The 22,655-nt window shown below is 47.1% G+C and overlaps 1 protein-coding gene across 4 annotated transcripts in view; it reads left to right on the top strand.

Moving 5' to 3' along the window:
* Positions 1–22,655, top strand: part of MECR (mitochondrial trans-2-enoyl-CoA reductase) — a 52,961-nt gene continuing 30,306 nt past the window's right edge. Inside the window, exons 1-4 of one of the 4 annotated variants that reach the window (XM_064363588.1) lie at positions 12–204; positions 9,588–9,692; positions 14,178–14,275; positions 14,728–14,859. In XM_064363588.1, coding sequence (XP_064219658.1) covers positions 29–204; positions 9,588–9,692; positions 14,178–14,275; positions 14,728–14,859 — 511 coding nt within the window. In that variant the 5' untranslated portion in view covers positions 12–28. Of the gene's footprint in view, positions 205–657; positions 828–9,587; positions 9,693–14,177; positions 14,276–14,727; positions 14,860–22,655 lie in introns of those variants that run through there. The other 3 variants (XM_012439912.2, XR_010337762.1, XM_064363587.1) reach the window with 3 other exon arrangements.

Genomic DNA, 22,655 nt, shown 5'->3' with positions numbered 1-22,655 from the left:
GTCAGGCTCTGTGTTGGTTAGAGGGAGCATGTGGGTCTGCAGCAAGCTGTGGCGGGTGCGAATCCCCGGCCGGCTGTGGCGGAGGCTGCTTCCTGCTTCTGGCTGTCACGGAACTGCCGCCTCCTCCTACTCCGCATCCGCCGAGCCTGCCCGGGTCCCGGCGCTTGTCTATGGGCACCACGGGGATCCAGCCAAGGTCGTCGAGTAAGAGACGGCGCCGAAACAGGGGAAGGGGACTGGGGTTTCTAGAGGGCTTTAAGACGAGATGTGGACTGGGAAGAGAGGGACAGGGTCCGAGGAAGGGGGCAGAGACTAGCAAGACCGAAACTGAAGCCCAGGGCGCTTTGGGTGGCTCAGAAAGACCGTACTTGAAGGTAGTTGAAGACCGAGAGACATAATTATCAGGATATTAATGGCTGATGTTTATTGATCGCCTATTGTGTCAGGCAATCCCATGTTTAAATGGATGCTGTCATTTAATTGTCACAACAATGTTTTAAGGTAGTTACTTGATTTATCCCTGTTTTGCAGATGAGAAAACAGGCATAGGAGGTAAAATCACTCGTCCAAGGTCACACAGCCAGTAAGCGACCCTCAGAATTTAAACCTATGTCTGACTGACTGACCTGCCTGAGCTCTTACTCTCTTATTTTTTTTTTTTAAGGAATTTTTCAGAATACTGTTACATTCATTTGGATCTTCACTTGTCAGTAAAGAGTAGGTCATAGATCATTGTTTCCAGAGGGCAAGGGACTTGCCCAGAGTGATATCGCTATTAAGTGATTGGAACAGGGACTGGAATCCATGGCTTCTGATTCCAATCTCATGTGAGTTCCTCTCCATTGCACCGTATATGCATGCATCTTGGCTTAGTTAAAAAGAGCTGCTTTGGTGCCATATAGACCCCAAGTATCTATATTTGGTCAAATACAGGCGCAACCTCTTAGTAACTGTTTGGTCTTAGAGAAATCACTCAACCTCTTGTTACTTTTATGACTTTGTCCTCCTCCTAAAATTCTGTTTGATCTTAATTCATGCTTTTTGCATGTGGTTGATAAAAACAGTATGTTAGTTGCCAACCATTATAAATTTGCACATAAATAGTCATTCAGTAGGGCCATCGGGCCGCTAAAGTGGAGCTAAGGCAAAAGCACAGGTCTGGGAATCAAAATACTTGGGGTCAAATCCTTGCCCTAACTTGTCCTAGGGCTAGGGCTTTGCATTTGGCAAGTTACTGAGGTTCTCTGAGCCTCGGTTTCAGTACAGACAAAGTTCATAGTGGTAATCAGCTAAGATCGGTGTAGTGCTCTCCTCCAAAAAACACCTGCTGACTCTCGTGCAGCGCCTTCTTTTTAACTCTGTGATTCCCAGCAACTAGTTTGATTATTTTCCAAAGGATAAGCAAATGTGGTATTACTTTAATGGTTAAAATTCAGTCTATGGCTGGGCACAGTGGCTCACGCCTATAATCCCAACACTTTGGGAGGCCGAGGCGGGTGGATAACCTGAGGTCACAAGTTCTAGACCAGCCTGGCCAATGTTGCGAAACCACGTCTCTACTAAAAATATAAAAAAGATTAGCCAGCCTGGTGGTGGGCGCCTGTAATTCCAGCTACTCTGGAGGCTGAGGCAAGAGAATCACTTGAATCCGGAACACAGAGGTTGCAGTGAGCCAAGATCGCGCCACTGTACTCTAGCCTGGGCTACAGAGCAAGACACTGTCTCAAAAAAAAAAAAAAAAAAAAATTCAGTCTAGATGTTTCGACAGGTGGTGAGGATAAGCCTCAGATAAATTCAAGGTCATGCAATCAGCCCAGCCACATCCAGCATTACAGAAATTGAAAAGAATGTCGAGAAGACACATCAGTCAGTAAACTCCAAATTGTGTGTTGATTGTAGGTGATAAAGCATTGTATCAGGGAAGAATCTCACTCAGGACTGTATTGTAAGGAACTGGTATAGCTCTGATGAACACTCCTCCATTTCCAGGAAGGTACCCCACGTAAGAACCATGTAGTGCCTCTCCCACGGTCTTGTAGTTTGCGTTTGCTGCAGGACCTGCCACAAAACAGGTGCTCCTAAAATGTTAGTTCAATCTAAATCTAAATGTCAGGAAAAAGTGCACCTTTTATTAAGTTCTACTGTGATGATGAGGGAGGGCTGGGAAAGTTCAGCAGCGGAATGCAGTTGCCTCCTAATTGATTCCCTCCTCTTGGAGAGCCAGAGAAAGCTGGAACAGCCTGGTCTGTTTGCAGGTGCCACTTAGGGAAAAAAAAAAAGAAAAAAAAAACAGCTCCTATTATTTCCTTCTGTGGAACTTCAGTAATTTCCCTCTAGCTCAAAACAATATACTTCCAACCGGGCGTGGTGGCTCACACCTGTAATCCCAGCACTATGGGAGGCCTATGTGGGCGAATCATAGCGAAACCCTGTCTCCACTAAAAATACAAAAATTAACTGGACATGGTGGTACACGCCTATAGTCCCAGCAACTCAGGAGGCTGAGACAGGAGAATTGCTTGAACCGGGAGGCGGAGGTTGCAGTGAGCCGAGATCATGCCATTGAACTCCAGCCTGGATGACAGAACAAGACTTCCTCTCAAAAAAAAAAAAAAAAGATACTTCCACAAAGCATCATATTCAACTGTGGCTTCACAGCACACTATCTGTAGTGCTTTTATTTATTTATTTTTTAATTTGCCAACATGGACTATCAGACAGCTTTTATTTATTTAGAGATGAGATCATGCCATGTTGCCTAGGCTGGTCTTGAGCTCCTGGGCTCAAGGGATCCTCCCGCCTCCGCCTCCTGAGTAGCTGGGATTGCAGGTGTGTACCGCCACACATAGCTTGACCTGTAGTGCTTTTAGAAACTACTGTACATATTCCTAGGCCCTACTCCTGAGGTACTTAGTGGGTCTGGGATGGCTTGGAGTATCTGTTTTTTTAAAAGCTCTCCAGGTGACTGCTGCCCAGGCCAGGCTTGAGAACTACTGCCCTATGGATACAGACTGTCAGACAAGCAGTAATTCTCCATGTGCTCCAGAAGGGTGACTTTCCTTTCTGACCCAGATTCAGGCGGCTTTACTTGTTCTCATATGGACTGAAGCCAGAGGCTGGGATTCTCTTTGTAGTCATGTCTTACAAGGTTTAGGGTAACCATACTGTCACGGAAAGAATCAGGTGTCCTTTATACATCCTGGTAACTGGGTGTCTGGGTCAGGTTACACGAGGTAGGGGTCATGGGACTACCTAGAGTCTGAGCAGAGCATTCTCAGAACTAGAGTGGTTTGTGATGATTGCACTGTGGGCCGAACCTCTGTGAGCAGGAGGGAGGGAGCGAGGAACAGCCTGCTCAGGTCTGAAGGCTGCGAACTCCTCAAAAGGAGGCCTCCAGGTTTCTCCTGTTCTCACATCCCTGTGTTCACTCCTGTTGGCCCCTGAATACTGCAGCTGTTCTCTCCTAAGCCATTTTTCCCTGTCCTTTAGTTTCTTTCCCTTTCTTCCAAAATGGGATTCCCTAAATAATATTTGGGCCTTTTTTATTTTAAAGATTGAACTGCAGATCTAAGTAAAGTAAGACTGTGCAGAAGAATGCAAGCATTCAAGAAATTTCAGAGTTCTCCATTGCCACTGTCCCTTGTGCATAGTTCTAGATTACCTATCAGATAAGTTCCCAGAAACCCAGGGGCCAGGTGCGATGGCCCCCCGTAATCCCAGCACTTTGGGAGGCCAAGGCAGGCGGATCACCTGAGGACAGGAATTGGAGACAGCCTGGCCAACATGGCAAAACCCATCTCTACTAAAAACATAAAAATTAGCCAGACGTGGTGGCAGGTGCCTGTAATCCCAGCTACTCGGAAAGCTGAGTCAGGAGAATCACTTGAACCTGGGAGGCAGAGGTTGCAGTGAGCCAAGATTGCACCACTACACTCTAGCCTAGGCAACAAAGTGAGACTCCGTCTCAAAAAAAAAAGATAGTTCCCAGAAACTCTTAGTTCTTCTCTTGCCTTCTTTTTTTCTTGAAAGTTCCCTTAGAACTTTGCCATTCTCTGGATCTTCTGGTGAGAACAGCTTTCATTTACTGTATACCTGCTGTATAGCAAGGATTGGGCTAAATGCTCCTAATATATATAGATGTAGGCCTGAGGAAACAATGGTGGTCACCTCGAATGGTTTTTGTTTTTTTTTAAAGATGGGGTTTCACCATGATGACCAGGCTGGTCTTGAACTCCTGACCTCAGGTGAGCCACCGCGCCTGGCCCGAATGATTTTTTTTTTTTTAATAAACTTTAAAAAATATTTTAAATAAAAAATAGAGATGGAGTTTCACCATGTTACCCAAAATGATCTCAAACCCCTGAGCTCAAGTGATCCTCTTGCCTCAACCTCCCAAAGTCTCAAATGAGTTTTGAGAATGAGATAGACTATAAAATTGCAAAAAAGATAGGTTAGAAGAGAAGGTGAAATTATAGGTCATTCAGGCAGTCCCAAGTTTCTATGCTATAGAAAGGGCAGCCCCAACCCTGTGAAAAATTAGAAATACTATTCTCTCTCTCCTCCCCTTTTCAGGATCCTGAGGCTTTTGTAAACCAGCATCCTGATCATCTTGGCTTTCTCAACTGCCTGCTGCTAGTACAAAAATGAAATGAAGCTAAGCTGGAAAACCTGTGGACATAGACCCATTGTCTTTTTTTTTTTTTTGAGACAGAGTCTGGCTCTGTTGCCCAGGCTGGAGTACAGTGGCATGATCTTGGCTCACTGCAACCTCTGCCTCCCAGGCTCAAGCGATTCTCCTGCCTCAGCCTCCCGAGTAGCTGGGATTACAGCCATGTGCCACCATGCCCAGCTAATTTTTGTATTTTTAGTAGAGACAGGGTTTTACTATGTTGGCCAGGCTGGTCTTGAACTCCTGACCTCAGGTGATCCGCCCACCTTGGCCTCTCAAAGTGCTGGGATTACATGCATGAGCCCCTGCACCTGGCCTACCCATTCTGTCTTAAGCCAGGACTTTGGAGGGGCAGGTGGTGGGGCCCCAGGCTGTGATTCTCACTATAGGGCACTCTTTACTCTCAGGAATTTCTTCTTTTTACAGTTGATATAAAGCAAAACTCTGCAGGTGACTTGATTTTTAAACCCAAATTTTAGTACTTTGGGAAAAAAATAGCATTTTGGGTTTGGAGCTCTGTTTAGAGCTCTTTATTGTGGTCATGAATGGAGTGGGAACAGAAGGCATTGATACTGTAAGTTGGCCAGCGTGTATTCTCTGAGGGTTTACTGAGTGCAAGGCACTGAGGGTACAGAGATGAATCTGATGTGGTGGTTGCCCTCAGAGCCTCACAGCCTAGTCCAGGAGAAGGGCCACCATTGCCTAGTGGGGTAAATGCTGTGATGGGTTGTGTTCAGAGTGCTGCGGACACCCAGAAGAGGGGTACCTAACCCCCTCGGGGTAGTCAGAGACTGCTCTCTGAAGACACGGTGTAAAGTGAGTGCCCCAGAGATCCAGTGAGCAGTATATGAGGGGAGAAAGTGGAGAAATGTCCCAAGCAGAGGAACCTGCATGTGCAGAGACCCAGAGAGAAGAGAAAACATGGTGTGTCTGGTCAGTCCATGTTTATTGACTGCCTACTGTGCACTCATGTGTAATCCTGTGAGAAAGGTGTCTGCTGAAACCAACTCAGAGGGGACGACCCTGAGACCACAGGGCTCGAGCCTAAGCAGATTCCACGTCCTATAACTCGTACAATACCTTCCATCTGGCCTTCAGACTGGGCTGTGCAGTTTAGGGCCAAGCCCTGCTACCCTGGTTTTCTCGTTGTCGCCTCTGAAGGTAAAAGCTGCAGGCACATCCCCCAGGAATTGCACAAAAAACTGGGGTTTTCCCTCTGTCCAGAGAGTCTGGACAGAAAGCTACCCCTCGGTGCCACTCCAAGTTGTGTCTTGCCCTCTCCTAGTGGTTCTGTGGGATGAACTGGCCTTTCTCACCCTGGGTGATGTGGGAGCAGTCCTCACTTTAGAGAAGGAAAGCAAAGATGACACAAGGTGAACCTGTGGCTCGGGAAGTTTCTTGCCTGTGTTCCAGTCCTACCTCTGCCACTGATTACGGCAGTGAGGAAATCACACTGGTCTCCAGCTATCTTCAGCAACTCTTTGATAAAATGAAGGTCAGCAGTGGTAGATACGGACATGGATGCTGTCCCCCTCCCCTGTGTCACATTCAGACCTTCACAGTCCCTTTCCACAGACCTCAAAACCTACACTCTCTATTCCATTAGCCCAGACACCACTTCCTGCCAAGACAAGATGGAGCCTCAGCGTCCTTCTCGGCATAACACTGCAGCCATGGTAATTATCACGAGACGTGAATCCTCTGTTCCAACAGTTGTCCGGCTCTGACAATTCTATGAAAGTGACGCAGGCATCAACGGCTCGCTCGCCAATGGTTGCTCCAGCAGCCTCCGAGGAGCAATGGTTTGGCTTGAAATCTGGGATCCTTTATTTCACCAAGGGCACAAGATTTCACCAAGGACCCCCTTGGCCCTTGGTTGGTTACACAATCAATAGCCCTCCCAGCCTCCAACCAGACAAGAGCTGCACAGTTGTGTTTTTACCTGTCAGAGAGATCCCAGCAGCTGCAGGCAGGGACTGTGCCCCCAAGAGCTGGCCGTCAGCAAGCTGAGTGACAGACCGTGCTTGTAGTGGAGTTTCCCTGGCATCAGCAGATGTAGAATATCACGGGGCCCACAAACTTTCCGATTCTCTTATTTGAGGGAAAGTAGGGAATTGAGGAGGTTGGGAAAAGGTTTCTTTGCCAACTGGATAGAAACTTCCAGAAGTTACCCTAAGCCTCTGATTCCTTCAGTTCAAAATGAGTGTGCTAAAGAGCCGAAAGATGAGTCCTGAATGGTGGGAGTCCTGGAAGCTGGAAGAGACGCAGGGAGGGTGTGGTTGTGTCCAGCACACCAAGCCACCTGGAACCAAGGAGCTTTGCTCAGGGAAAGGAACTCTCCCCGGGAGCCCAGGACTCCTTTAGTTCCCTGGGAGCCAGGCCCTTACAAGCTCTAAGCTGAGGAACTTCATTTCCTCACAATTTCCCAATTGTGGCCTGCTTATTAATTATTAGTCAAATCCTAGAACAGTGTACCTAGCACACCAGACATTTCACTGAATCACAGAAGGCAGCTTGTTGGTGACCAGAGGGACTGCAGACAGACTGGGGAGAACCACATGAGGTGCCAGTTACCTTCGCTCAGTGCCTTGTGATTACACAAACATTCTTGCTTGTGTGCTAAGCAGCTGAGAAAGTCTCTGGCCAGTGACAGTTTCTCCCTACCTGTTCTTTCTGCTCAAAATGATATTGACCGTTTGATGTACTTGAGTAGAAGATGAAAGATAAGTACAAATGATTGCTAATTAAATGTGGGGCGCAGGAAAGATAGCAGAGCTAGCTGATGCCCACCTTACACAGCAAGTATAGCTGTGCCAGTCCCCAGGGTACTGGCCTCTTTTCCCCCCTCTCAAAAGGCTCTTTCTTCTGCCTGCTTCTGTCTCCCTTGTACTTCCTATGGCATCACAGGTGTACAGCCTTGGCCTCAAAGGAGCCATTGTGACCTTATCCAGGCTGGAATCTGTCCATTGAGGACAGCGGCATCCCCCCAAGTTGCATGGCGCCATTACACTCACAGAGGGAGGACGTGAACGGTATGGGGGAAGCAATTTGAGATCTAGCCAGGCTGGGTTGGGTGCCTCATTTGTACTCTGAAACATGGCCACTGTTTCCTTTGGTGAGGTCTTTTTCTTTTAAAGAACAGGGAAGAAATTGCTATCATTACACTAGAGGTTTAACTCTTGGAATTCAGACATGGTCCCTGTTTTCCCTCCTGTCTCAGCAGAATGGTATCCTTGACGACGTGGTTAGCACTGTCTGCAGGAACAGCCGTGTCTGTGGTATTGATGGCATTCCCTGGGGCAGGCCGAGGCTGGCCTCCCTGGTGAGAGGTAGCTGAACCCCCCACCCCACCCCCAGGCTTGCAGCAAGTGTGGGGCCTGCCCCCGCCCCGTCCACCTGTGTTCACAGCTTCACCGTAACTTCCTGTCTCCTAGACCCTCATCCCTGCTTGGCCCTCTTTACTCTCCTTCCCTCCCACTTCTGTGAATCTCAAATGCAAAGCTGACATTTGTCTTCTTCCCAGAAGACAAAGAAGAGAACGGGGCCCAGAGCATCGTTTCTCAAACTGCTGTTTGAGGCAGGCTGTGCCGTGAAAATACTGTTGTGCTCCCAGCCCGTGTTAAATCTGGAAAGCTCTGGATGGCACAGGCTACGTGGGTTTCTTTACTCAGGGACTTCTCAGAGCCTTTTGAGTAACATGTAGTCAGAATCTTAAAAGAGGGGCATAGTAGGCAGCATTTCCTAAACGTATTGGATCCCAGGAAATACCTAACAGTATCTCCAAGAAAAAAATCAGCACACACAGTGTAGTGAATGCTGGCATAGTATTGAACAGCCTGCATTTTGGAGTCTAGCTTAAGATCAAGACCTGCCTCTTACGCTTGAGCCAGTTATTTCTCTGAGCCTCAGTTTCCTCTCCTTCAAATTGGGGTGATACCACCCTCCACATAGGCATTTCCAGGACTGAACAGCATCGTGCATATAAAATGTTAAGCATACTTGGAGCTCAGTAAGCCATCAGCATAAGTTGTCATTTCATTGTTCAGTGAAATTGCCCAGAATTAAGTTTTTCCACTCTAGACTCAGCCCACCCAGCCGACTCACAGTTCTGTGTGTCCAGCCTGAGCGCTCTGCTCTGTATGCATACTGCAGGTCACCTGTGTCCCCTCTCCAAATCTACTCTTCCTTCCTCCCTAGCCCAGCATTCAGTTGTCTGAGCCAGAGGCCTTGGAGCCATCAAAGACTTCCCTTCCCTGCCGCCACATGGAATTGGTCACCAAGCGACATCAGTGTCGCTTATTTAAGAGATTTTATGTTATCCAGTCCTCCTCTCCATTCTCATGGCTCTTACACAGACCACACCTGTTGCCTGTCCTACTCTCGGGTCAGATTCTTTGTCATTCCCTCCGGCAGGAAAACCTTTTGTCTTTTCTCAGTCCACCCTGTAAATGCCTGTTTATCCTTCAAACCAAACCACAGTATCGTTTCTTCCAAGACCCTTTTCTAATCTGTTTTCTTCCTCCCACCAGGCTAGACGCTGGCAGCCAACTTTAGCACCACGAGCCTCCCTCTGTTATAGCTCTTCTCCCAGTGTTTCCACGGATGGGTTCCCAGTCCGTCAAGGCCCTGGGAAGGGGATTTATTTTTTTTCCTGAGCCAGGATTTCCTGTTGCCCAGGCTAGAGCGCAGTGGTCATTCACAGGTGTGCTGATGGTACGCCATAGCCTTGAACTCCTGAGCACAAGCAACCCTTTTTCCTCAGCCTCCCAAGTAGCTGCGACTGCAGGTGCATGCTACCATGCCCACCTTTATTCATCATGAAACCTCTTGGCACAGTATCTCACACTTCGACTGTCAATAAATATTTGTTGAATTACGTTTACTTGAATTTTCCGGAAAGGTGCTGTCTTGCTTTCAGTGACTCAGTGACTCTTGTCAGAGATATAACCAGGGAACTGTTTCAAAGGTTTCCTTGGGTATTTCTACAACTGATAACTGCTGTCATTTTCTCAGCATCTACTGTGTAGGTACTACCATAAATGCTTTACATACATTAACTCATTGAATCCTATGAACTGGGTTCTTGTGTTATCCCATTTTACAGAGGAATATTCTGAGGTATATCTAGCTGATAAATAACCAAGGTATGATTCAAACCCAGGGCTGCCTGCTTCACTCCAGATTCGTGCTCATCCCATCATTTACGAACTGAGATCTACCTGTATTCTCATCTTGACCACGGTCATCTAGATTTTTAACAAGTGCAGTCCCAATGCACATTTGATGGGTATGCCTAGACTGAATTCTCTTAAGGATAATCTCCATTTTTATTTGAGCTCATCTTTCATGGGTATTTTCCTAAACAGCCTAGAACCAGGAAGAGCAAGTACAAATAGCTAAGTCCCTTTGGCTTGGGCCCTGCCCCTGATTTCCTAAATGACTGGCACTTTTTTTTCCCCACCCAGGCTGGAGTACAGTGGCATGATCTCAGCTCACTGCAACCTCTGCCTTTCGGGTTCAAGCAATTCTTCTGCCTCAGCCTCCCAAGTAGCTGGAACTACAGATGCACACCACCACGCCCAGCTGATTTTTGTATTTTTTTAATAGAGACAGGGTTTCACCATGTTGGCCAGGCTGGTTTTTAACTCCTGACCTCAGGTGATCCACATGCTTCGGCCTCCCAAAGTGCTGGGATTACAGGCGTGAGCCACCATGCCCGGCCATGACTGGCACTTACGCCACATTTTCTCACTAGAGAGAAGAGTTTGATCCCAGACATGTGCTCAACAGTGAGTTAAGACTAATAGTTCTCTGCCCTCTAGGAGCTCACAGTCTAACAAGGCGACAGCATAATACACACACATTCCGAGTACAAAACTAAGTGATTCGTAAAAACGGCTCCGAACTCAGAGTCTGAAAGACCTGAATCCAAATCTAAATTTGTATCTGCAGTTCCAAAATCCTGAAAGCTCTGGAAGCTGACAGTTTTTTGTTTTGTTTTGTTTTTTGATACGAAGCCTTGCTCTGTCACCAGGCTGGAGTGCAGTGGCACGATGTCGGCTCACTGCAACCTCCACCTCCCAGGTTCAAACGATTCTCCTGCCTCAGCCTCCTGAGTAGCTGGAATTACAGGCATGCACCACCACACCCAGCTAAGTTTTGTATTTTTAGTAGAGATGGGGTTTCACTATGTTGGCCAGGATGGTCTCAATCTTGACCTTGTGATCTGCACGACTCAGTCTCCCAAAGTGCTGGGATTACAGGCATGAGCCACCACGCCCAGCCAGTTTTTTTCTATAACTCATGTGAAGGAAACCTGATCTAACATGAGGTTTTCATGTGGTCTTTATTCACCTCACTTAGCATGAGTATTCCTACACTTTGCTGCAGAAATGTTCGTGTGTCTGATCCCAGGGTGCTGCAACAGTCCCCACTGGGAGTGTAGATAATACATGACTCCAAGAGTTTTGAAAAGGGATTGTGAATCTCTGTCTTGTCCTGATCAATTGACAAAAATGTATGAAAAGGCTTCACAAACTAAAAATTAGTAAACCGTGAGATAGTCTTAAATAACATGTTACATAATTCTGTACAATGGGAGCACCGAGCAAGTGATTTTTTTTTTTTTTCTCGACTGGATGAGGGTCGAAAGATATCTTAAGGGAAGTAAACTTTGAACTGGGCCTTGAAGGATGAGTTGAATTCCTTGCTTCGTAGAGAAGCTGTGGAAAAGACAATCTGGGCTCTAAGAAAACTATATGGAAAATGTGCAGAAAAAAATGTCTTTAAACAGCTTGAGCACATGAACTTTGTCGGCTTACAGAAAAACCCTGATTATCTGTGAAAATGCAGGAGAGAAGCACTGTGGATAATATAAAGGACAGCTAGTCCAAAATTCACTTGCTCTGGGCAGGATTTTTCTTTTTTTTTTTGTTTTTTGTTTTTTTTTTTTTTTAGACGGAGTCTTGCTCTTGTTGCCAAGGCTGGAGTGCAATGGCACAATCTCGGCTCACTGCAACCTCTGCCTTCCAGATTCTCCTGCCTCAGCCTCCCAAGTAGCTGGGATTACAGGTGCACACCCAGCTAGTTTTTGTATTTCTAGTAGACATGAGGTTTCCCCATGTTGGCCAGGCTGGTCTCAAACTCCTGACTTCGTGATCCACAGGATTTTTCTTTTGAATGCAGATTTAATAAACAGGTCGAGAGTGAAACATCGCTATCTGGGCTGATGCCTCCTTGCTTAGTCTGGTAGGAAGGCCGTGGTGCCCACCTGTTAGCACTCCCTTAATTTCCCCATAAGGCAACTGCAACCGGTCCCGGCCTGTGTTCATTTCACTGCCCTCTGCTTGGTGTGGAGTCAGCCCCTTACCAAGGGCTTCTCTAGATCATACTGCCAGGTTCAAATCAGGTCAGCCACTTGCTACTTTTAGTGGTTGTGAGCAAGTTATTTACCTCTTACAGCTTTTGTTCATCAACTATAAAATCAGAACAATAGTATGAGAGCTATTGTAATAGGAAAGCTGGCAGGTAAAGCACTTAGTAATGTGGCTGACTAGTAAGCACTGAATAAACAGTAGTTATTACTATTACAAGGACTCTCCCTCCTCCAGCTACGTGTAAATACATACATTCCTTAATACTTAGTTTTAAAAGCCGTTTCTGTATTATTTCTGCCCTGGTCATCAACTCCTTCCTAGTTAACCATTTTCTGTAGAGTTTATCTATTGGTTTTTTGCACCTGTTTCTCAGTCATGGTAAGACATGTCCTCCTTTATTTTGGTCATGATCCAGTATAGGGATTCCCAGTTTGGGTCCCCAGATCCTCAAGAGTTCTTATAGGTGGTTGAGGGAATTTCCAAACTAATTTTAGGGTGCTGATGTAGAGCAAAGTTAACGAGAGCACCAATTTTGAAATTATGAGCCCTGCCACTTAGCAGTTATCTTACCCAGTATAAATTTCATAATCCCTAGGAGCCTCTGTTTCCTACTTGATAGCGTGGGAATATTAATATTTTCCTCATAGAAGCGTTGCATCTTAGATCATGTATTTAAACATCTTAGCACAGGACCTGGTGTATAATAAATACCTGTCTCCATTATTACTTAGTACAAAACATTTCCTTTTTTTTTTTTTAATGGACTCTTACTCTGTCACCCAGGCTAGAGTACAGTGGCACAATCTCAGCTCACTGCAACCTCCACCTTCCGAGTTCAAGTGATTCTTCTGCCTCAGCCTCCTGAGTAGCTGGGACTACAGGCACATGCTACCACACCTAGCTAAGTTTTGTATTTTCAGTAGAGATGGGGTTTCACTATGTTGGCCAGGCTAGTCTCGACCCCCTAACCTCATGATCCACCTGCGTCAGCCTCCCAAAATGCTGAGATTACAGGCGTGAGCCACCATGCCTGGCTATTACAAAACATTTATTGAAAATCACACTTTTACTGCAAGATGAAGTGTCCGGTGTAATTAAAAGATTGGATTTCTGCAGGAAGTAGGTGGAATTACATCAGCTTAGTTTGATGATACTGTTGCCTAATGCTAAGAACCCCTTGTTGGCAGTTATATGTGTCTTGGGTAAGTAAAAATGAATTATTAATAAATGCATTTGGGCAGAGGGACATGAAATCTTAGGGGTGTGAAGAAAGCAAGCAAGCAGTCTCTGGTGATAAAAAGTCACAGGCCCCATGGGTCTAGTACACTGACCAGCACTATCTGGTTGGCAGATCTCCTTTCTTTTTTTTTTTTTTTTTTTTTTGAGACGGAGTTTCGCTCTTGTTACCCAGGCTGGAGTGCAATGGTGTGATCTCGGCTCACCGCAACCTCCGCCTCCTGGGTTCAGGCAATTCTCCTGCCTCAGCCTCCTGAGTAGCTGGGATTACAGGCACGTGCCACCATGCCCAGCTAATTTTGTTTTGTATTTTTAGTAGAGACAGGGTTTCACCATGTTGACCAGGATGGTCTCAATCTCTTGACCTCATGATCCACCCGCCTCGGCCTCCCAAAGTGCTGGGATTACAGATGTGAGCCACCGCGCCCGGCCTGATTTTTTTTTTTTTTTTGAGATGAAGTCTTGTTTTGTCCCCCACACTGGAGTGCAGTGATGCAAACTCAGCTCACTACAACCTCTGCCTCCCACGTTCAAGTGATTCTCCTGCCTCAGCCTCCCAAGTAACTGAGATTATCGGTGCCCACCACCATGCCCAGCTAATTTTTGTATTTTAGTAGAGACAGGGTTTCGCCATGTTGGCCAGGCTGGTCTCGAACACCTGACCTCAGATCCGCCTGTCTCGGCCTCTCAAAATGCTGGGATTACAGGCGTGAGCCACCATACCCAGCCTCCTGTGTTGATTTCTTATGGCACCTCTCTTTTATAACAGAACTGTTATTCCTGGGCACACATGGCAGCTCAGAAATCTTGCCTGACCTACTTTGGGGAGATGATTGGAGCGAAACACCCAATCTAGCCTGGGTGACATGAACATCTCCCTTTGGCTTTGTGCTTAGACTGAAGAACCTGGAGCTAGCTGCTGTGGGAGGATCAGACGTCCTCGTGAAGATGCTGGCGGCCCCTATCAATCCATCTGACATAAATATGATCCAAGGTAACCTTGGTTTCTGTGGCTTATGTTAATTGGCTTTTTTGCTCAGCTGCCACCTCGTTTTCATTCCTCCTCAGGTGTGGGTGTGAAATGCCTGTGATTAGCCGCAGCTGTTCTCCAGATGAGCCGTCTGCAGGCTGTGTCAGCCCTGTCTGGCCTCCCTTTTCTGGAATGTGAGGCTTTTTTGAGAAGATTGCAGTGGGGAGTAAAGCAAGCATTGTGAAGTGCCTGCGACATGCTGGTCTCATTTTGTGTGTTATCTGATCTTCATAATAACCATGAACACCAAAGAATATTGTCCCCCTATATAGACGAGCAAGCTAAGACTCAGAGGTTGGTTATGCAGACAGTCCAAAGCAGATCCCAGATCAGGCATAGGATGGCCTGAACTGAAGCCCATGCTCTTTCACTGCCCAAACATCACTGATTGACCTTTTCATGCTCTTCTCCCTCAGGAAACTACGGCCTCCTTCCCAAACTGCCTGCTGTTGGAGGGAACGAAGGTGTTGCCCAGGTGGTAGCGGTGGGCAGCAGTGTGACCGGGCTGAAGCCAGGAGACTGGGTGATTCCCGCAAATGCTGGTTTGGGTGAGTTTTTCCAGGTGTCAGCCGCCTTTTTGCTCTTCCAGATGCTATTTCACCAACTGTAGACATCCACTTGGCTCAGTGTACCTGGGTAATGCAGGGTTTATTATTATGTCCATATACCTGCCTCCAGCAGGGGTGGAAGCTAAAGGAGAAAAGAATTCTGTTTGTTTGCTCTGGAGGTGATGCACATGTGTTCTTATCTCCTCTGGCCCATGCTGATTATAGCTAATTCTCAGAATCCCTAAATCCCTGCTGCATGGTGCAACAGAGAATACAGTTAGATATCTGGTCCCTGCCCTCCAGGAGACTCATATCTAACCAAAGAAATATTTAAACCTGGACCCAATAATAAAGGGAGTGCTGAAGTTCACAGGAAACAGAAGGCACATCTGGCTCTTCTCTGTGTGCTTGTGTGTGTGTGAGGGAAGCAGTCTTGGGGAAGGATCAGAAAAGTCCTCATGGAGAAGGCTTCGTTGGACTGGACCTTTGAAGGATGAATTTTGTTTTGTTTTGTGGGGTTTTTTTGTTGTGTTGTTTTGTTTTGTTTTGTTTGAGACTGAGTCTCACTGTCGCCCAGGCTAGAGTGCAGTGGTGTGATCTCAGCTCACTGCATCCTCAACCTCCTGGGTTCCAGCAATTCTCATGCCTCAGCCTCCTGAGTAGATGGGGTTATAGACATGAGCCACCACACCCAGCTAATTTTTATATATTTAATAGAGACAGAGTTTCACCATGTTAGCCAGGCTGATCTCGAACTCCTGACCTCGGCTGATCTGCCCACCTCAGCCTCCCAAAGTGCTGGGATTACAGGCATGAGTCACCGCACCCAGCCTTGTTTTGTTTTTTTTTTGAGACAAAGTCTCACTCTGTCACCCGGGCTGGAGTACAGTGGCAAGATCTCAGCTCACTGCAACCTCTGCTTCCTGGGTTCAAGCAATTCTCCTGCCTCAACCTCCCAAGTAGCTGGGATTACAGGCACACACCACCATACCCAACTAATTTTTGTATTTTTAGTAGGGAAGGGGTTTCATCTTGTTGGCCAGACTGGTCTCGAACTCCTGACCTCAGGTGACCCACCCACCTTAGCCTCCCAAAGTGCTGGGATTACAGGCGTGAGCGCTGCCCAGCCTGAATTTTGTTTATACATAGAGGTGAACCAAAAGTCATTTCATGTGGAGGATGTAAAATGAGCAAAGACACAAAAGTGAGATTGGGAAATGGTGGAAAATCCACTATAGCCTCAGCAGAGGGTTTGCATATGGGAGAGCATTGCACAAGTGAGAAAGAAGGCCAGAAAGGTAGGTTCCATCACTTGAGCCCAGGAGTTCCAGGTTACACTGAGCTATGACCGCACCATTGCACTCCAGCCTGGGTAACAGAGTGAGACCCTGTCTCTATTTTTTTTTAAAAAAGGTAGCTTGGGTCCACATGGGCTAAGGCTCTGCCCAAGCCAAGCTAATGAGTAGGATTTTCTTTGATATATTGTAAGGAGTCATAGGTGAGTTTTGTTTTTTAGCATTTAACAGTTTTTGAGGCACATCTGTTATACACATAGATCCTCACAGCAGCTACAAGAGGGAAGCAGGGCGGTTATTATCCACCCATCAGACATAAACTGAAGCTTGAGAAGTAAAGCCCTGGCCAAACTCAAACAGTAAGATGACAGTACCCACTAGATTCTTTCTCCTGGGTTCCCACTACACGCGCCAGTGTTAGGATCTTCTGGGTTGTAACTTACATAGTCCCAGCTCAAACTTGCTTTAAAAAAAGAAGTTGGCTGGGCATGGTGTCTCATGCCTATAATCCCAGCACTTTGAGAGGCCGAGGTGGGTGGATCACCTGAGGTCAGGAGTTTGAGACCAGCCTGGCCAACATGGTGAAACCCCATCTCTACTAAAAATACAAAAATTAGCCAGGTATGGTGGCATGCGCCTGTAGTCTCAGCTACTCAGGAGGCTGAGGCAGGAGAATTGCTTGAAGTCGGGAGGTGGAAGTTGCAGTGAGCCGAGATCATGCCACTGCCCTCCAGCCTGGGCAACAGAGTGAGACTCCATCTCAAAAAAAAAGAAAAAAGAAGAAGTAGTTAAGGTTGGGCACGGTGGCTCATGCCTGTAATCCCAGCACTTTGGGAGGCCAAGGCAGGCAGATCACCTGAGATCAGGGCTTTGAGACCAGACTGGCCAACATGGTGAAACCCTGTCTGTGCTAAAAATACAAAAATTCGCCAGGCATGATGGCACACACCTATAGTTCCAGCTACTCAGGAGGCTGAGGCAGGAGTATCACTTGAACCCAGGAGGAGGTTGCAGTGATCATGCCACTGTACTCCAACCTGGGCGACAGAGTGAGACTCCATCTCAAAAAAAAGAGATGAAGTTAACTGATTTGTGGAACTGTTAAGTGTAACAGATTGAAAGCTTTGGGTTCAGTTGGATCCAAAAAGTGTCTCTCACTTGTCCTCAGACGAGATCTCCCCACATATTGATATAATCAAAGCAACAAGTACTTACTGGCCACTCTCTTTGTGCCAGGCACTGCTCTAAGCACTTCATGTATGTTAACTCAGTGGTTCCCACAACGTGAGGTGGATACTCCATCATTCCAATTTTGCAGGTTATACAACAGGAAATGCAAAGGAAAACTAAACTGTCAAAGCAGTTTGTCCAAGGTCACCCAGCCAAAAATGGTGGAGTTGGAATTCAGATCCACTCTCACAGATGGCCACCAGCAGCCCGAGGTTCATATCACCCTAAAAACAAGCAAATGAGCACATCCTCCACAGTCATTTCCCCCACAGCCATATTCATCCCCCAGAAGGGCCCTGAATGGGCCTTGCCCATCTCTGAAGCAGTCCCTTGGGGTGGGGTGGGGCCCTGCAGTTGTGAGCCCCAGAGATTAGGAAGGTGCACCTGTAGAAAGAAAAAGATACCAGGCAGGGAAAAACAGTAACAGGAGTCACTACAAGCTCTTCACTTTCTGAGCTCAGGGAGGCTGCCGAGAATGACTCCACCATCTCCTGCACCCACCTAGTGGTGAAAGAACTCAGCGGTTCGAGCAAATGGAGAGCTGGAAGGATTCACTTGATCCTGATGCCAGTGCTTTGGGGTAGCCCCTGTGCTGAGTGAAGGTCCTGTCAAGATGGCCAGATAGTTCCTGCCCTCAGAGTGCTCTTGGCTGGCAGTGGGAGGACCAGGAATGGAAAAACAACACTTAATACAATACAGTAGTGCAAGTGCTATAATCACAGGATTGAAACAAAGAGAAGAGTCCTCTATCTTGGAAAGCCTTAAGAAAAGCTACCCAGAGAAGTGATGCTTGAACTCAGTCTGGAAGACCTGCTGGAGTGCGGCCACTGGGGCTTCCCAGGCAGGGAGCAGAGCATGTGTGAACGGAAGTGATGAGAGAAGGCACAGCAATGGCAGAGAACTACAGGTAGCTCAGGGTGGCTGGCTCCTGGGTGGGAGTGGGAGAGAAGGGAGATGCAGCTGGAAAGGTAGGCTGGGGCTGGGTCACGGTGGGCCTGCATCCACAGTGCGAGGGGAACCAACGGAGAGTTGAGGGATGATTTGCTAGGATTTGCGCAATACAGAGAATGGTCTGGAAACCATTGTTCAGGAAAGGCAGAAAGCCAGTGAGGAGGTGGACAAACAACTCAGGCTTCAGATAATGAAGGATATGAACAAGACAGTGCCATAGGGCTGGAGAAGAGAGAGTGGAGTTGAGCTAATGTAACAGGACTTGGCAATACTTTCAGTTTGGAGCAGAGAAGAATAAAGGGTATCTGCCAGGTATGTGGGTAATTATAGGTGTGCCAGTGTATGGGTAATTATACGTGTGGTGGAGGGGGTGCTGCCCAGAACAGGGACTCCTCCCTGGAGAAAAGGTGATTTTTTTTTTTTTCTTTTGATACCGAGTCTCGCTCTGTTGCCCAGGTTGGCGCAATCTTGGCTCACTGCAACCTCTGCCTCCCAGGTTCAAGCAGTTCTCCTGCCTCACCCTCCTGAGTAGCTGGGATTACAGGCAGCCACCACCACACCCAGTAATTTTTGTGTTTTTAGTAGAGACGGGATTTCATCATGTTGTCTAGACTGGTCTCGTACTCCTGACCTCAGGTGATCTGCTCACCTCGGCCTTCCAAACTGCTGAGATTACAGGCGTGAGCCACCACACCCAGCCAAAAGTGAGTCTTTTAACAAGGTGCCAGCAAGAGAGGATGAGGATTTAATAATTGTGAGGACTGCAGTTAACTCAGTATATTCAGTAAACATTTTGTGAGCACCTGAAGCATGCTGGACTCGAGGACACAGCAGTGAACAGACATGGTCTTTCTTCTCATGAAGACTGCCATTTAGTAAGAGTGGCAACTCTTAAACACAGAAGTTCTCAGCTGGCCACAGCTTGGTCATTTTTCATGGTTCTGAGCTGCCCAGATGTTGCTGAGCCCACAGCCAGCCTTTTCCCACATGCAGCCAATCCCAGGGGAGACTAGACCAGATAGTGTGGATAGATCTTTGCCAACTGACTTTCTCCTTGGGAAATATGCAAAACCTTCCGGAGGAAGCACAGAGCAGTAGAAAGAGCACTGGCTTTGGAATCAGGGGCAGGTTCTCTTTCCAGCCCTCTATGGCCTGATGTAAGTCACAGCTACCTTGAGCCTCAGTTTTTTCATCTCGAAAATGGAACTAATAGTCACTGCCTAGTGTGTCTCAGCAGACTCTTATGCAACTCAACTGAGAGAATATATGTAGTGATCTTTGCAAATGCTAAATTTCTATATGCATTAGATCAGGAGTTGGCAAACTTTTATCTTAAAGGGCCAAATAGTAAATATTTTAGGCTTTGTAGGCTATACCATCTTTGTGGCTACCAACTCTATTATTGTAAACAGCCATAGACAATATGTGAACAAGTGAGGGAGCATGGCTGCGTTGCAGTAAAACTTTATTTACAGGACCGGGTGCAATGGCTCATGCCTGTAATCCCAGCATGGGAGGCCGAGGCGGGCAGATTGCTTGAGTCCAAGAGTTCAAGAACAGCCTGGGCAACTTGGTGAAAGTATATCTCTACAAAAAATTATCCAGGCGTGGTGACACACACCTGTAGTCCCAGCCACTGGAGAGGTTGACATGGAAGGATAGCTTGAGGCCAGGAAGCAGAGGTTGCAGTAAGCTGAAATGGAGCCAGCGCACCCACACTCCAACCTGGGCAACAGAGCAAGATTCTTGTCTCAAAACCAAAAAAAACACTATTTACAAAAACAAGTGGTGAGCCAGATTTGGCCCCCAGGCCACAGTTTGCTGACCCCCAAGTTAGATAATGGAGATGGTTAAGAGTCAGTTGCATATGAGTGAGGACTTGGGAATCCTCAGAGCTAAGGTCTGGGAATTAGTATTATTAAAGAAAAACTATGTGTGTTACACACCCACTGTGCACAGGACATCGTGATAGTCTGTACAAATGTCATTTAGTTTAATCTTCATGCTATGATATAAGTGTTATTCTCTGCATCTCACGGATTAGGACAATGGAAATTCAAAAAAAGTGAAGTGATCATTCAGAGTCACACAATAGTGAGTGGCAGACCCAGGGTTTTTAAGCAGGTCTCTCCAACTTCAAGCCTAAGAGTTCTACTTGAAACCTGAAAACCCTAGTCTCTGACCATGGGTGCTGCCCCCCTCCCACCCAGAGTCTCTTGAGAAAAGGATTAGGGACTCCTAAGCCCCAGAAATCCATATCAAGGGCTGGATTTCCATTGTCATGCCATATGGGGAATTAGAAAAGACCCTGGATATCATACATGGAAAGCCCTGCGCTAAGCATTTGGTGTGGGGTAGAGTGCAGTAAATGTTAGCTGATTTGAATGGGAACAATGATTTGAACACTAGTCTGGGGGAAACCCACAGGAAGCTGGCACACTTCTGGATTCCAGAGGGATCCTTCGCCTTTTCAGTTTTATTTTCTCAGCCATAGACCTACTCTAGGTTGACACAGCCTTTAATAAAAAGTGTTCCTGCCTCCCATCTCCAGTTCCTGGTCCCTAAAGCTCACATTGACATCCCCATTTCCTGTAGCACAATTAGTGATTACCCATGCTGCCCCCTGCTTCCCACAACTGACCCGCATAGGACCAGGACACCATTAGAATCCCAGCAACTGGATAGTGAGCAGGTACGCCTGAGAGCTTTGGAAGCATAGGCCAAGGGCCCCAACCTGCCACAGTGACCAGACACTGAGCCAACAAGGCTCCAGGTAATTTCCCTAAGGTGACATCGTGAGGACACAGTGGAACCAAGGCTGGAGTCTCTCTGCCTGACTCCAAGGCCTACCCTCTTCAGCTCTTCTTCATACAAGGTCCTGCCTGCGTGAGTGCAGACCCTTCACCCAGTCCTCACCAAATCCTATTGATTCTGTCTTTAAAACAGAACTCGAATCCGTCTTCTCTTCCTTATCTGCACTGCCAAAATCCCTGTCTAGGCAGCCATCGTCTCATACCTCAAACCCCGCAAAGACCTCCCACTTTCATGCTTCCCCTCCCCACCCCACAGTCTTCACCCAGCAATAAAGTGATCTTAAAGCAGACATCAGATCGTCTCAGCCTCCTTTTAAAGCTTGTTAGAGGCTTCTCACTCACTCATTCACTAAAACAAGATCAGCCCTCCATACCACGGCGCTGAGGTCATGTTTTTGTACCGCAGGTTGTGACCCATTCGAGAAATCAATCTAGTGAGTTGCAAATAGCACTTTTTTTTTTTTTTTTGAGACAGAATCTAACTCTTGTTGCCCAGGCTGGAGTGCAATGGTGTGGTCTCAGCTCACTGCAACCTCCCCCTCCCGGGTTCAAGCGATTCTCCTGCCTCAGACTCCCAAGTAGCTGGGATTATAAGCATACACCAACACGCCCAGCTAATTTATTTATTTATTTTTATTATTTTTATTTTTGAGACAGAGTCTTGCCCTGTCACCCAGGCTGGAGCACAATGGCGTGGTCTTGACTCACTGCAACCTCCACCTCCCAGGTCCAAGTGATTCTGACTTAGCCTCCTGAGAAGCTGGGACTACAGGCGCATGCCACCACGCCCAGCTAATTTTTGTGTTTTTAGTAGAGACAGGGTTTCACTATGTTGGCCAGGCTAGTCTCGAACTCCTGACCTCGTGATCCGCCCGCCTCGGTCTCCCAAAGTGCTGGGATTACAGGCACGAGCCACCACACCCAGCTGGCTAATTTTTGTATTTTTAGTAGAGATGGGGGTTTCTCTTTGTTGGTCAGGCTGGTCTGGAACTCCTGACCTCAGATGATCTGCCCACTTCGGCCTCCCAAAGTGCTGGGATTATGTGCATGAGCCACTGCTCCTGGCCAGCACTTTTTAAAATTAAAGTTGAGCACAAAAGAATAAAAAGTAGCAGAGTACCTCACACGTAGTAAGGGTAAGTATTCTGTGAAACACGGGCTTGTGTTACTTACATATTCATGTATGTGTATGTACGAATTCACAGCGGAACCCATGGTGACTGTGGGTTAGGATTCTGAAAGTCTTAACGTCGCCTGCCCAGCCTCTGCTGCATCAGCCAAGCCAGCCATGTCTCAGGCTGCTCTTCCCATCACTCTCTGCCCTGCCGTGCAGAGTCATCCCATCCCAGTCCTGTGTCTGTCCTGCTGTAGTGTCTGCATTAGCTGCATCCCCTGCCTACGGTGTTCTTTGTGTGCTCTGAGTGGGTAGCACCTCTATCCTTTCACTCTTAGCCTGTCACCTCCCCAGAGAAGTATCCTTGACTTCCATCTAAAGTAATTTTCTTGC

Source organism: Aotus nancymaae, unplaced genomic scaffold (genome assembly GCF_030222135.1).
Source record: "Aotus nancymaae isolate 86718 unplaced genomic scaffold, 86718_ANA_hifiasm-v0.15.2.pri h1tg000053l, whole genome shotgun sequence".
NCBI lineage: Eukaryota > Metazoa > Chordata > Mammalia > Primates > Aotidae > Aotus > Aotus nancymaae.
This window is presented reverse-complemented; position numbering and strand designations above follow the sequence as displayed.